At 37.8% G+C, this 14,314-nt stretch overlaps 1 protein-coding gene across 2 annotated transcripts in view; it reads right to left on the bottom strand.

Moving 5' to 3' along the window:
* Positions 1 to 1,319: 1,319 nt before the first annotated feature.
* The window catches only part of SP4 (Sp4 transcription factor), a 94,214-nt gene continuing 81,219 nt past the window's right edge, over positions 1,320 to 14,314 (bottom strand). For both annotated transcript variants that reach the window (XM_003825036.7, XM_055115751.2), the window contains exon 6: positions 1,320 to 9,049. In XM_003825036.7, the coding sequence (XP_003825084.1) occupies positions 8,802 to 9,049 (248 nt within the window). In that variant the 3' untranslated portion in view covers positions 1,320 to 8,801. The remainder of the gene's footprint in view (positions 9,050 to 14,314) is intronic.

Below are 14,314 nucleotides of genomic sequence, written 5' to 3'. Positions count from 1 at the left end.
GGGATTGGGTTTTTCCATCCACATACTGGAAGTCTGAAGCATGGGCAGAGAATAAATGCACCTACTCAGGGTGCACATTAATCTGGGACACCAGTATAACCACACTGGTTGGTTTTTAAAATATTGACATAATTCTATACAAGGAGGCAATTCCATACAAGAAAATTCTAGTTCCTGACTCCCCGACTACTACCCCATGACCTCCCCAGAACCCAGCAACTAAGGGGAGGGAGGGAGATTGCTCTAGGACCTTCTTCCATTACTATGTCCAGAATCCCTTCTGACTGATGAATGCTGTGCTATGTTACAATTGAACACAAGAATAAAAGTACTTCCAGCTACTTATCAAATTGGTGGACATATTTACACAGACTTTTAGTACAAATTGGCATCCACAATATCGTGAAAAGCAGAGCAAAACAAGGAGAAATGAGTTTTTTTCTATAGAACCCAAAACTCTGTTCTAGTCATAACTTGCTCCATAGAAATGAAAATACAGGCTGAGCACGGTGGCTCACACCTGTAATCCCAGCACTTTGGGAGGCCGAGGCGGGCAGATCATGAGGTCAGGAGTCCTAGACCAGCCTGGCCAATATGGTAAAACCCTGTCTCTACTAAAAATACAAAAATTATCAGGGTGCCTGTAGTCCCAGCTACGTGGGAGGTCAGGAGTTCTAGACCAGCCTGGCCAATATGGTAAAACCCTGTCTTTACTAAAAATACAAAAATTATCCAGGCGCCTGTAGTCCCGGCTACATGGGAGGCTAAGGCAGAGGAATCACTTGAACTCGGGAGGTGGAGGTTGCCGTGAGCCGAGATCATGCCACTGCACTCCAGCCTGGGCAACAGAGTGAGACTCCATCTCAAAAAAAAAAAAAAAAAAAAAAAAGGAAAAAGAAAATAAAAGAAAATTTAAATAAGGTTGTAAGTGATAATCAGAATAGGGCTTAATTTTCTAACAATTTTATGTCTGTCCACATAATTAAGGACAGAGAATAAGCAACTATAATGCCAAACCATAGTAACATAAATTTAATTCTGCCTTATAAACTATAAACATATATGATGCTCCACCTAACATGTACACACATACATTTCATGTGTACATATATGAACTTGACAAAGAATAAGCTAATGTAAAGAGCTGCAAAAACATAAAATACATTAAAGTTGTAATTGTTTACAGTATTACTGAATTGGGTTGGAATCTTTTTTCAGTTAGCTTATTCTTTGCCATTAGATTATTTTCCTCAACAGTGATTTTCAGACTTGTTAAGGTGACCAAATACTTGGAAGCCATAATGCCCTTCACACAGCACCATGATTTACTGATGTATTTAATTCCAGCATAACATTATACAAGCAAGGAACAATTTTACCAGCAGAAAATATAACGTTATTATGTTTCCACATCTAAACATCTAAAAAATACTACTACTATAAATAAAATATTTATGAAACCACAATTCATAGCAGGATAATAAATAACAAAATTTGAACCAAGCCAACCACCTAGAAAGACATGATTCAAAGACAAACTGGCGTTTATGACAACTGCTCGTTTAATTTTCTCCTGTTCCCTATAATTTGCTTTTGTCTCATCTTAACACCCACATCTGATTTCTTAAGTCTCTGACCCTGACTTGAAACCTGTTAACTTGCTTCAGATTACCTGAGCCTCAGCTCCTCCCCGTAGATATGGTCTCAATAGACTCCAGTATCTCTGCAACTGCTGGCCTGCCCATTCCTAGGCATAGGGCAAATGGATCTCAAGGAGCTCCAGAAATCCAGCTGAGGTTGGGATGCAAGAAGGCAGAGTTAGCATAGAAAAGAAAAACAGCATCCCTTGTGCCTGAATCTGACACACAATAAGTGCTCCATAAATGTATTAATTGGAAAAAGCATCTCCAACAAAGGTAAGCTTGGGAATGAGCAGAGCAACTCAGAGTTAAGAACAGGATCTGAGCAAAGGTAAGAGTTAAATGGGCAAGAAGGCTGTAACTGGACAACTGAAGCTACAGCCAGCAGAGATGCCTCAGCCTTGCAGGGCATTATAAGTTTAGACATTTATTCTATATCCTATCTTATTTCACAAAGAATCTAAAAAGCAAAGTAAAAGTAGAGCATCCTATTATCCTTTTCTGAACCAAGTCTGAGAGGAAGTTGTCTAAGAAACTTTTGAACTCCACATTCCATGTTTTCTTTTTTTGGCTGCAATTTGGTAGGTAGCTGAAAAGAGGGGTACATTTGCCCTGTATGCCTGGGTTTATTTAACACATATATTTCTAAATATAGAGAATGCTTTTAAATATAGAAAATCATCCACACATATACCCACAAAAGTTAGTGAACAACATATGAGCAGCTGTTTCTGTTTTTCAGTAATTGGTTTGCTTCTTGTTCACCGGTGTGCTTGTCTGTTATCACTTTGAGGTAGGCAAACAGTAATTGTAATTAACATTTAAAAATTAGGAATTAGGCCAGGCGCGGTGGCTCATGCTCGTAATTCCAGCACTTTGGGAGGTGGAGGCAGGCGGATCGCTTGAGCCCAGGACCAGCTGGGCATGGTGGTGTGTGCCTGGGTGACAGAGCGAGACCTTGGCTCAAGGGGGGGAAAAAAAAGAAAGTAACTAAGATTTAAACCTTTAATTTTTCTTAGAATTGGAAAAAGACTGTCATAAAATTTTGAGGTAGAGTATGGCAAAGTAGCTCACAGTTTGAGAAAAATATGTTTGAATTTGGAAATTCCCACTGAAATTTCATTTTTAAAATGGGATTTGAGAATTAACTTTTTGATGTATTGTTGCCCATTTTCAAGACATTTCAGCATTGGTCCAGGTGGGAACTATTCCATGCCCCCTGCTATGGTCTGAGCAGTTGTGCTCCCCAAAAATTCATGTTGAAACCCAATTACCAATAATATTACCAGTGATATTAAGAGGTGGAACCTTTGAAAAATGATTAGATCATGACAGTAGAGCTCTCATGAATGGGATTAGCGTCATTACAAAAGAGGCCCCAGAAAGTTGTCTTGTCCCTTTCACCATGTGAAGACACAGCTAGAAGTCACCATCTATGAACCAGTAAATGAACACTGAATCTGCCAGAATCTTGACCTTGGACTTCCTAGCTCCGAAGTGAGAAATAAATTTCTGTTGTTTATAAGCTACCTAGTCTAGTTTATCTTGTTATAGCAGCCCGAATGGACTAAGACACCCGTCTGCCTTTTGGGTTAACTTATAATTAACAATAATAATGTATTAAACACAACTATGTGTTAATATAGTTTTCTTGTTTGATCTTAACAGACCTATGTATTATTCATAATGCTTAACATTAATAAGCATTGCTCTTTTATTCTATGAAGTAGAAAAAAATAAGTGCTGAAAAGTTCAATAACTTGCCCACGGTTGTGTGCCTACTAAGTGGCTGAACCAGGAATCCAGCCTGAACTCCTCAGACTCTCCATTGATCTCTTTTGGCACGGTGCTTAGCTATTAACCAGGGAGATCAACCCACTGCATTATAAATATGCCTTTATGCTCCTTTTCCTTTCCTTTCTCTCTTCCTTCCTTCCACTATTTCTGCTTGAGATTACTCTCAGGTATCCAAAAATAAATTATTTCATTGCCACCTGTTACTAAGAGGAACAGAGCCCAAGGTTTATGCTAATCAGCCAATCTTAAAAGAATGGAAAATACATGCCTTAAAAGTCCTGCTACCGAATTACAAGTTGGTTGTGTGTATATTAAGCAGACATTACTGTTCAGGCAGTAAATATAGCAATATATTATTCAGTTTCACAAAGGAATAAAGTATTTCAAGTTTGCTGTGACACTTGAAGTCTCTGCACCCCTGAAATTAAGCATCTGAACTTTTAATTAAAAAATAAACAATACTGTATATTTTTCTATTTTCAAGTTGTCATTACCAATGGCACTGTAAACCACACCCTATTAGTATTGCTTTTAGCAGTGCTTCAACTTTCCTAACTTACTACACCAACAGCTTTTGTCAATTTTCAAGGTGATTTATCCCTTTTTCTTTATTATTGTCTTTTTCATGTGGCTGAAATTTCTAGAAGGACAAGAAGCAAACTATATTAAAAATTGAAAAACACAATGACATTTTCTAATTACATTATCCTTTTTTTTGAGACAAGAGACTCGCTCTGTTGCCGAGGCTGGAGTGCAGTGGCGTGATCTCAGCTCACTGCAAACTCCACCTCCTGGGTTCAAGCAATTCTGCCTCAGCCTCCCGAGTAGCTGGGACTACAGGCGCACGCCACCATGCCCGGCTAATTTTTGTATTTTTAGTAGAGATGGGGTTTCACCATGTTGGCCAGGCTGGTCTTGAACTCCTGACCTCGTGATCCACCCACCTCGGCCTCCCAAAGTTCCGGGGTTACAGGCATGAGCCACCTCGCCTGGCCTGCATTATCCCCTTTTATACGATATCATCCTGATGCTTTCTAATGCGAATTTTTCAGGTAATTGAAGTGTATCTTTACTTTGGATAGAAAACATCCTTTGACAATTCCTTACTGTCCTATTTGACAGAGTAGCATAAATTCTTTGATTCAGTCAGTGTTATGAACACATTATTTTACAAAGTTGTAACACAACTATGCCTTTAGGACCTTGCTGTACAAGGTTCTCTGTCCAAACACCTTGTAGCCCCTGCTTACTACCTAAAACCTAGAGTCTTTGGAGTCTTCTGTCAGTGGGCCAGCGTACTTCTCTTGCTGCCTAACATCCTACCTCCGCCACCCTGGGCCAAACCCTCGCTTTGCTATGTCTATATCTGGTGTGAGTCTGGAAATGTGTTAGCTGAAGTTGTTACAATAATGTATTCATTATGTTACTAAAGGTCTTCATGAGATTTGCAGGGCTCTCCCAGGAGGAAGACAGTTTCTGCTTGTAGTCTTTGTGGCATCTATGTGGCCTATATTGCTTCTCAGTGATTCTGTGAGCTTAAATAATATTTTAATTATGTTTTTCGTTTTCAGGTCTTCCTATAATTTCCTAACATCGATTGCTTAAAATATTTAAGTAAAAAGTGTCTCTAAATCAAATTTTAATTTCCATAAATGTCTAGAGCAATGGCTACAAATTAACATGCAATTTGAATTGGAGTTCTTTGGCGGTATGTTCAGAGAAATGGTGACCAGATCTCAATACGAGGAATTACGAACGGTGGCCAATGTGTTCTCCAGTGAGAAGCATTTAACTCTCCAGTGTTCATGATAAGTAGGTTGATAGTTCAAATAATTTATTGCTGCTTTATAGTATACATAATTAAATGAAACATGTTAAACTCAAGGGAATTTTTAATAGGTTACTTGCAATTGTTATTGCAGGCAACAACTTGTACATGATTTTATTTCCAAATCCACAAAAAACAAATTTTATACAAATCAGCACTGTAAAAATGTCAATTACAGCCCCAGAGGCTTTGCTGGCAGAATAATTGTCTAAATTCTAGAATATGGGAAACAGGTTTTTTTCTGGATTCATCTTTTTTTTTCATTTTTTTTTTTTTTACAAAAAAAATTTACAAGTGAAATGTTACTACAAAACTTTTTATAAGGAATTTTTGCAAAACATTTACATTTTACCATCAACTATTTCTGTTTTAAAATCATTATGTAGATTTAATACCCTATGCTGCACATCAATTTATGTGGGATGACAACTTAGTGACATGCATAAAAAAACACCACAAGGCATTAAAATGGAGACTTAAATACAAATATTGTTGCAATAAAACAGTTATAAAATTGAAAAATAGGACCTAAACATCATGCTTATCTAAGTTTGACCAATTAACTTTTTCTCCTAGATTACACACTTTTATTACTGCTCTCATGAGAGTGTGATAAATAATGACTTAACATCAAGTTCTAATGTAATCAGCAACACATACACAAACCTAACCAAAGAAAGTATACTGTAAGAAAAAACTATTCTAACACTGGAGTTTTACCATGATAAATACATAGCTTTGCACTGATAATTACAATAAAGAAAAGTTTTATAACGGTGGTAAAGGGAATGAACAGTGAAATGCCATTAAACAAGACTCTACTGCACATCTGTGCCCTATTACTTATAACAGCTATATCCCACTGAGTCAAATAAAGGACATTGAAATTTACGATTCTTCTAAAGACAGAAAAGTAGACTCAGAATGGTATGCAGAACAGACTGTCAAAATATTTCTAATTTCAGTGGTGAAATGTGCACCTGCTAACACAAATTAACATATTTTATATGCTATAAAGCTATCCAGATTCATCTGATAAATTTATAATAGGCCTCATTGTTGATTAAAAAATAACTTCCATTTCTAATGGACATACATGGGTTTGCATTAGAACTGGTTCATGGAATAATGATGCAGAGTGTTCATACTTGGTATTAACAACAACAAAAAGTGTCACTCTGAGGAAACATGATTAAAACATTAAGAAAGTTTCTTTGCATAAAAAAATTTATAGCACTGATTGTGTAGCATAATGATAGATAAAATATATATTTGATGTTTCAGCTCCTATATAATAAAATTAAAATGAACACTACCAAATGCTCCTCTGTACCAAACAAAACAACAAACCAATTCTGATGTTTTAAAGCCAGATACATCAGTTGTTAAGAGTACATTAAATAAAATATACAAAACAATTTACAAAATCCAACTAAAATTTAAAGACTCTGTTACAAGTCTACAAAAGCTTTAAGAAACTTGAAATTTATAACCACAGTGTAAAAATTTTTTTTTTCCTTTAATCTCAAAGCTTTTTTATACAAACTGAAAGCACAAAAGACCTTCAGTTTTATATAACGCTACAAAGGGCTGGCCTAAAGTGTACATAGTGTAAACAGTGATCATTACAGTATTTCTCCTTCATCAAAAATACAAGAAACATCACAATTTTGGAAGAGAATTCGCATGAGTAGTACTTTTCCTGAAATTATAGAGAATGCACAAGAAAACACGTACCTATATTCAAACAGTCCCCAAAGCAATGATGTTAATAAATTGAGCAGGTAGGTAAAAACTTTTAGTTTTCAAATGGTCAATTTCACTGATTATGATTCTGTGTAAATACTTTTTTAAAACATAAAATATCCTTATTAATATTTAAGTTACTGGTTTATAATCCAATTTTTTTCATATGAAACTTTTGGCCATCTTTCCTAATAAGACCCTTTCCTAGCCGGGCATGGTGGCTCATGCCTGTAATCCCAGCACTCTGGGAGGCCGAGGTGGGCAGATCACCTGAGGTCAGGAGTTTGAAACCAGCCTGGCCAACATGGCGAAACCCTGTCTCTACTAAAAATACAAAAATTAGCCAGGCGTGGTGGCAGGCGCCTGTTAATCCCAGCTACTCAGGAGGCTAAGACAGGAGAATCGCTTGAACCTGGGAGGCGGCGGTTGCAGTAAGCTGAGATAGTGCCATTGCACTCCAGCCTGGGCAAGAGAGCGAGACTCCTCTCAAAAAAAAAAAACCCTTTCCTGTAAGACCCTTGCATAAACAATAATATAGTTTTTTTCTTTAGTCACTTACTTCACTGAAAATTATTCTGCCTTTTCAAAAATAAAAGTTTTGCTTCATAATATATCTATTATATATTAGGCTAATTTTTAGGGAAAATTCAGTTATTGATGTAACATAAAAACATTACTGTGTTATAATTCCTAATTACCTTCTTACATAGCACTAGAAATAAAATGGGACTGGCCAATTTTTAGTAGAGGAAAACAAGAATTACAATGTAGTTAAAAGAGAATTTTCTGCTGGCCTTGGAAAACAGTATAATTCTTTCTTTGGCTACCAAGTCAAAGCATAAAGAATTCTGCACATTGTCAACATAACTCATATTTACAAAATACGAAACTACAGAACAATTTACACTCTATGCAAATACTTCCAATATAAACATTTTAAATGAAATTTTGTGGTTCAACCTAGGGTTAGGAATATAATCAATCCTAACTTTAGAACATTGCATGTTAAGATGCCTCATTTTATTTTTCTGAAGCTATGATGAGTTTTGTTTTAACCATTTTTTTCCCAGCATTTTCCTAAGGTGTCAACCTAAAATTTAACCTAAGATTTAACTCTATGTTCCTCTTGTGTCTCCAAATGGAGAAAGTAATTGAACTTCACTGATTGTCTGCATACACACTACTATAATGTAGTGGTAATAAAGATCTGAGATGCATCTCAGATTACTGTTTTGGAACTTACCTAATTCAACTGTTGAAGAATTTCTAACATTTAGAAAAGACGGCCAAACTATTTTCGGTTGATTTTCCAAAAATCAAGCTAAGGAAATACAGTATTATCCCTATCATCAGTTAACTATCTGTTTTCTGTGCTATAGAGAAAAAGAATACACGTAAATTATTACTGACTGAATTTATAACAAAGTACTTTCAAAGAAAATAAGTCCAATTAAGGTCCAGCCTGCAAACTACTAAGGTCTTTTTAAACATGTTAACACATGATATTAAGAGATGGGAAGATTCTGTATAAAGGTTATGTGATATATTTCCAAACAACTACAACTTATAGTATGGAGGAAATACTTTTCTGTTTCCAGTACATCAGTTTGCTTTTTGTATTTTTTAAAATTCAACACTTCATGTGTTGACCCCAAACCCTGGAATACTTAAAGAAGCCAAGAATGAAAACATAATTTCCTACTCTGTAATCCACTTGACCAGCCCATTTCCAGATTTTCAAAGGTGTGTAAACAAGTGCAGCACTAGAGGTCTCTGTTATAAATAACTTTTCAGAATTCTTCCATGTTGGTTGAAACATTGGGAGTTGCTGGATTCGAATCTTGAGAAATGGCTGCAACTGTGACAATTCTTGGGGAGCCAAGCACCTCTGTAACAGATGAGTCCAGTTCTCCCGAGGTAACAATGGCAAGAGCTGTCCCACCACCTTTTTTATTCTGGTGCGTTTTGACATGTTTGGAGAGATGATCACTCCGCATAAACCTTTTAGAACATTCCGGGCATTCAAATCTCTTTTCACCTACATAGAAAAACAGTAAATGGCGTTATACACATTTTGCTTAAGTGAAATTATAATTTTTAATAATCTCCCTTCTGGTCACATTATATGACTTTTTGTACAGTTTCACTAGTTGCAAAATGCTTTGTTTTATTTAAAAACGTTATCAAATACACAATGCAAAGAGAAAGACCATGTGATTGAGACGAAAAGACCTGAAGTTTAAGTCCTGCTTCTGCTATGAACTGGAAATAAAAGCTGGAGCAAGTAAATAGCCACTGGAACTCTCAGTTTTCCCATCTACAAAGCAAGAGGGTTTTTAGCAGACAATTTAAAATATCTCTATCAGATGTAACAAATATATATAATGTTCAAGGCTCATGTCCACTCTTCTTCAAAACTGCTAACCTGGGTTTTAGTTTTAATCTTGGAGGCATGAAATATCTTGGAACTATTTCAAATAAACTAAGTTAATAATTTAATAGCATACTGAGTTCTTTACAAGGCAAAAATGGGAGGCAGGCACATGCTACATTCAGAATTTAATGAAGTTTTTAGGTTTCATAAGATAACAGTTTCTGTTATCCAAAGCAATTCTTAAATATGTTTTCTTCAAAATATAAGATAGTTTTACTGGACCGACTTCTTTGTTTTGGAATAAAAGCTAGTTGAATGTTAACTAAAAACAAAAAGGCCTTTTTGTTTTTGTGTATAATAAATGAGGCATATCAAAATTTGGTTAACTGGTTTATCCTGATGTGCACAATGAATAACTGTTAGCCGTAGATCTTCCCTCTAAAATTGTTACTTAAGGGACTGAAATGTTGTTTTCCCAGTCTGATAAAACTTGGATAATAAGTGATAGGGTTTGGCTCTGTGTCCTCATCCAAATCTCATCTTGAATTGTGCTCCCATAATTCCCACATGTTGTGGGAGGGACCCAGTGGGAGATAATTGAATAATGGGGGTGGGTTCCCCATACTGTTCTTGAGAATAAGCCTCACAAGATATGATAGTTTTATCAGGGATTTCTGCTTTTGTGTCTTCCTTATTCTCTCTTTGCCTGCCACCATCCACACAAGATGTGATTTGCTCCTCTTTGCCCTCCACCATTATTGTGAGGCCTCCCCAGCCATGTGGAACTGTAAGTCCAATTAAACCTCTTTCTTTTGTAAATTGCCCAGTCTAGGTATGTCTTTATCAGCAGCATGAAAACAGACTAATATAATGAGAAAATTCAATTTGGATAATTTCTTTTCTTGGCCCTGCTTTTGACTTACCAATAAAAAAATCTATAGGCTCAAGTAGGTCCACGTCAGATATTCTCTCTTTTTCTTTACATTCTCTTTTTCTTTACGTGTGTGCTTTTACTTTTGAGTAAACTTTGAAAAAACCATTAGTCTTCCTTATTATTGTTACAAACAAATATTAAAACTTACAGGAGCACTGCACTCAATACAATATTGTATTAAACATCCCTCTGAAGTAACACAAAGAAGATGCACCTCCATGTCATACCACACACCAAGATACATGCTACAAAGATTTAAAACCAAGTATTAAAAAAAAAAGGAAAATATTTCTATAACCTAGAGTTTGAAGGTACTTTAAAAAGTACAACAGGTTATTTAGAAACTATAAAAGAGAGAATAGACAAATCTGACTACACAAAAATAAAATACTTTGTATGACTTAAGATCCCATAAAGTTAAAGGAGAGAAAAAAAAGGTCAACAGAAGCATAAAAACAGTGTGATAAAATTTAACACATTTTGATAAGAGCTCTTGGCAAACCAGGAATAAAAATTTATTTCTTTTACCTGCTATACCCCTACATATAATTAATGGAGAAACTTCTGAACTATTACTTTATACATCAGGAACAAGATAAGAATGCTATTATATATATCATTACTATTTTCAACATAATATGAAACATTCTGACGAAGCCAACATATAAGACAGTAAAATGAACTGAGGTACAATCATTGGAAGAAAAAAATTGAAATCGATTATTATTTACAGTTATTACTATTTACATAAATAATCTGAGAAAATAAACAATTAGAATAAATTTGTCGTGGCCAGATTCACAATCAATCGATAATAAGCAACACCATCCATTAATTATATAAATCAACATGTAATGCAAATGTTGAGGCTACAGTGAGCCACTGCACTCTAGCCTGGATGACAGAGCATGGCCTTGTCTCCAAAAAAAAAAAAAAAAAAAGTGTGTAGACAAGGCCCTGACCCCAGGTCAAACACAAACTCTATGCCAAGCCACAGTTGGCAAGCCTGGTCTTGGTATCTTATTCCAGGGTCTAGCTAGGTTCTGACAGGAGGAACCTGGGATTTCTCTGTACAAAGGTGGAGGCAGTGGCCTACTTAAAAAAACAAACAAACTGTATTTAGGCTGGGCGCGGTGGCTCACACCTGTAATCCCAGCACTTTAGGAGGCTGAGGTGGGTGGACCCTGAGGTCAGGAGTTTGAGACCAGCCTGGCCAACATGGTGAAACCCTGTCTCTACTAAAAATACAAAAATAGTAGCTGGGCGTGGTGATGCACACCTGTAATCCCAGCTACTTGGGAGGCTGAGGCAGGAGAATCGCTTGAACCAGGCGGGGTGGAGGTTGCAGTGAGATTTGGATGCTAGGAGATAAATTACCTGCTGTAACTGCCCCGGGTGTGCCTGCCTACCAGACACTCCATCTTGCAAGACCACCATTAAAAGTCTCGCTTCCATTGTTTGTGTCTCCAAGTCCATTCTTTGGGTTTGGACAGGTGAATCTGTGTTTCTCACAAACCTGGGGGCCTGTCTGGGATCTCTGTGCCTGCATGGAGTGGGACTCCAGCCGAGAGGGCAGAGGTGTCCCACCCGATTTGGGTGGCCCACTCTGTCCGGGCGTCCTGGCTCCCCACAGAAGCCACAGACAAACCTGAGACTGTTATTCAGGAGGCAGCAGAGGCGACACAGGGAGAAAAGCAGGCACTGCAGCAACCAGGCAACCTCGTGCAGAAGCCAAGGGAGGAAAATTGGACTGTAAGTACTGTCTTGGTGGTTGGGCATTTTCAGAGGTTGAGTGTGTGTGACTGAGATGTACCCTAGATATGAAGCAAATGCAGAGTCCCAATCCATGGTTCCGTTCTCCCGTGAGGAGAATGGACAAAGAATGGTCAGAGAATGGATGAAGTGATTCCATGGGTGTGCAAGAAACCTCCAGTAGGGGGTGCTGAGAACACAGGGAAAAGCTCAGACACAGACTGACCAAAAATGGGAAACAGAAATTCTAGGCCTAGGGGACAAGGGAAAGAGGGAGCCAAAGAGATTCCCTCTGACATTTACCAGCATAGTCCTATGGCCTAAGTTTGGCTCAGATAAAAATTAGGTGTGCCAAGCTTTAATTCTCTATGTGAATAATAAAACCCCAACCTCACAAGAGATAGGTTATGCTCTCTGCTGGATCAAGGAATTAGCCCCATATTCCCACTTAAAGAAGAAGAAAAAGAGCCTAGTAAAAATCCCTCACCCAGGGAAAAGCCCTGGGACCCCATCATCCATGCCCCTCCATACATCTCACAAAATAGGGGACAGGAAAATCAAGGGGCAGCAGGAGGGTTAGAGGAGGAAAGACCTGGACACCATGGCGGAGCCAAACCAACTGCTCCTCTAAATCCTTATCCAAATTTAAGAAAAGAACACTGTAAGAGGGATATTGAGAACTTCCCTATTCCTTCCACACAGGAGGCACCTAGCATGTTCCCTCTTAGGGGAGTTCCCATGGGACAGGGAGAGACTGGCTTTGTAAATGCTCCTCTTACAAGTATTGAAATTAGGAATTTCAGGAAAAAAATGAAACCACTCCTAGAAGATCCACTCGGTTTAGCAGACCATCTGGACCAATTCCTAGGATACAGCTCTTACACCTGGGCTGAAATGATGTCCATCAAGAATATCCTCTTCATAGGAAGAGAAAGGGGAATGATCAGGAGAGTGGACATGACCATCTGGGAGAGGCAACACCCTCCCAGGCAAGAAGTCTCACCAGCCAAACAAAAATTTCCAAATGTTAATCCTGAATGGGATAATAATGATCCCAGGGACCACGCCCAAATGTAGGATCTCCAGGAACTAATAATTAAAGGGATCAAGGAGTCCACTCGTAGGACACAGGACACATTCACGATTCAACAAGAAAAAGAGGAAACTCCTTCTGCATTCCTATATAGGCTCAGAGATCAGATGAGAAAATGCTCCGGATTAGATCTAGAGGACCCAGTAGGGCAATGCCTTTTGAAGGTTAACTTTGTAACTAAGAGCTGGCCTGACATTACCAAAAAATTACAAAAGATTGATGGATGGAAAGAGAAACCAACTGAGGATTTACTGAGGCAAACTCAGAGGGTCTTTGTAAGGAGAAAGGAAGAGAAGCAGAAACAAAAAGCAAAAATCATGGTTTCCACTGTGGAAGAGGTAGTCAGAAAAGGCTTACATCAAGATCCCCCACTTAGGAGACAAGGGAATTATAGATTTCAACACAAAGAAAGAAGGGAAATGCAGGGAAATGGTCCTAAGACTATGAGTGGATGTTACAAGTGTGGAAAGACAGGGCATTTGAAGAGAGGATGTCCTAAATGGAAAAAAGAAAAGGTGATAACCCTCATGACTATTGATGAAGACTAGTCGGGGGCAGGAGCGCCTTCTGAGTAGATCCCACCAGGAACCCTTAATAAATCTGAAGGTGGGACCTGAGGGAGAAGTGACATTTTTGGTTGATACTGGGGCAGCTCACTCCTCCCTAATTCACCAACCAAGGGGTACAGAACTCTCTAAGGAAAAATTGAAAGTATCAGGGGTAAAAGGGGAGGGATTTCAGGTTCCAATATTTAAGAAAATTTTAATTACATCAGGAGCAAAACAAATTGAGGCGTCACTTGTTCCTGAAGTAGGAACTAACCTCCTGTGTCGAGACCTGATTGTGAGATTGGGTTTAGGATTAGGAATAGAGGAAGGACAAATAAAAGTAATGATGGGCCTCCTGACAGAGGAGGAGGAAAGAAAAATTAATCCCCTTGTGAGGGTTAGGGAAGGCAACAGAGGGTTAAAAATCACACCTTTACAGATTAACCTAAAACAACCAGAAGTAGTTTGCAGAGAACAATATCCCATTTCCACTGAAGGGAGAAAAGGTCTCCAACTGGTAATAGAGGGATTGATTAATGATGGACAATTAAAACCCTGCATGTTACAATACTCCAATTCTCCCAAAGAGCCTGATGGGTTGT

The sequence above is a fragment of the Pan paniscus genome, chromosome 6, assembly GCF_029289425.2.
Source record: "Pan paniscus chromosome 6, NHGRI_mPanPan1-v2.0_pri, whole genome shotgun sequence".
Lineage (NCBI taxonomy): Eukaryota > Metazoa > Chordata > Mammalia > Primates > Hominidae > Pan > Pan paniscus.
This window is presented reverse-complemented; position numbering and strand designations above follow the sequence as displayed.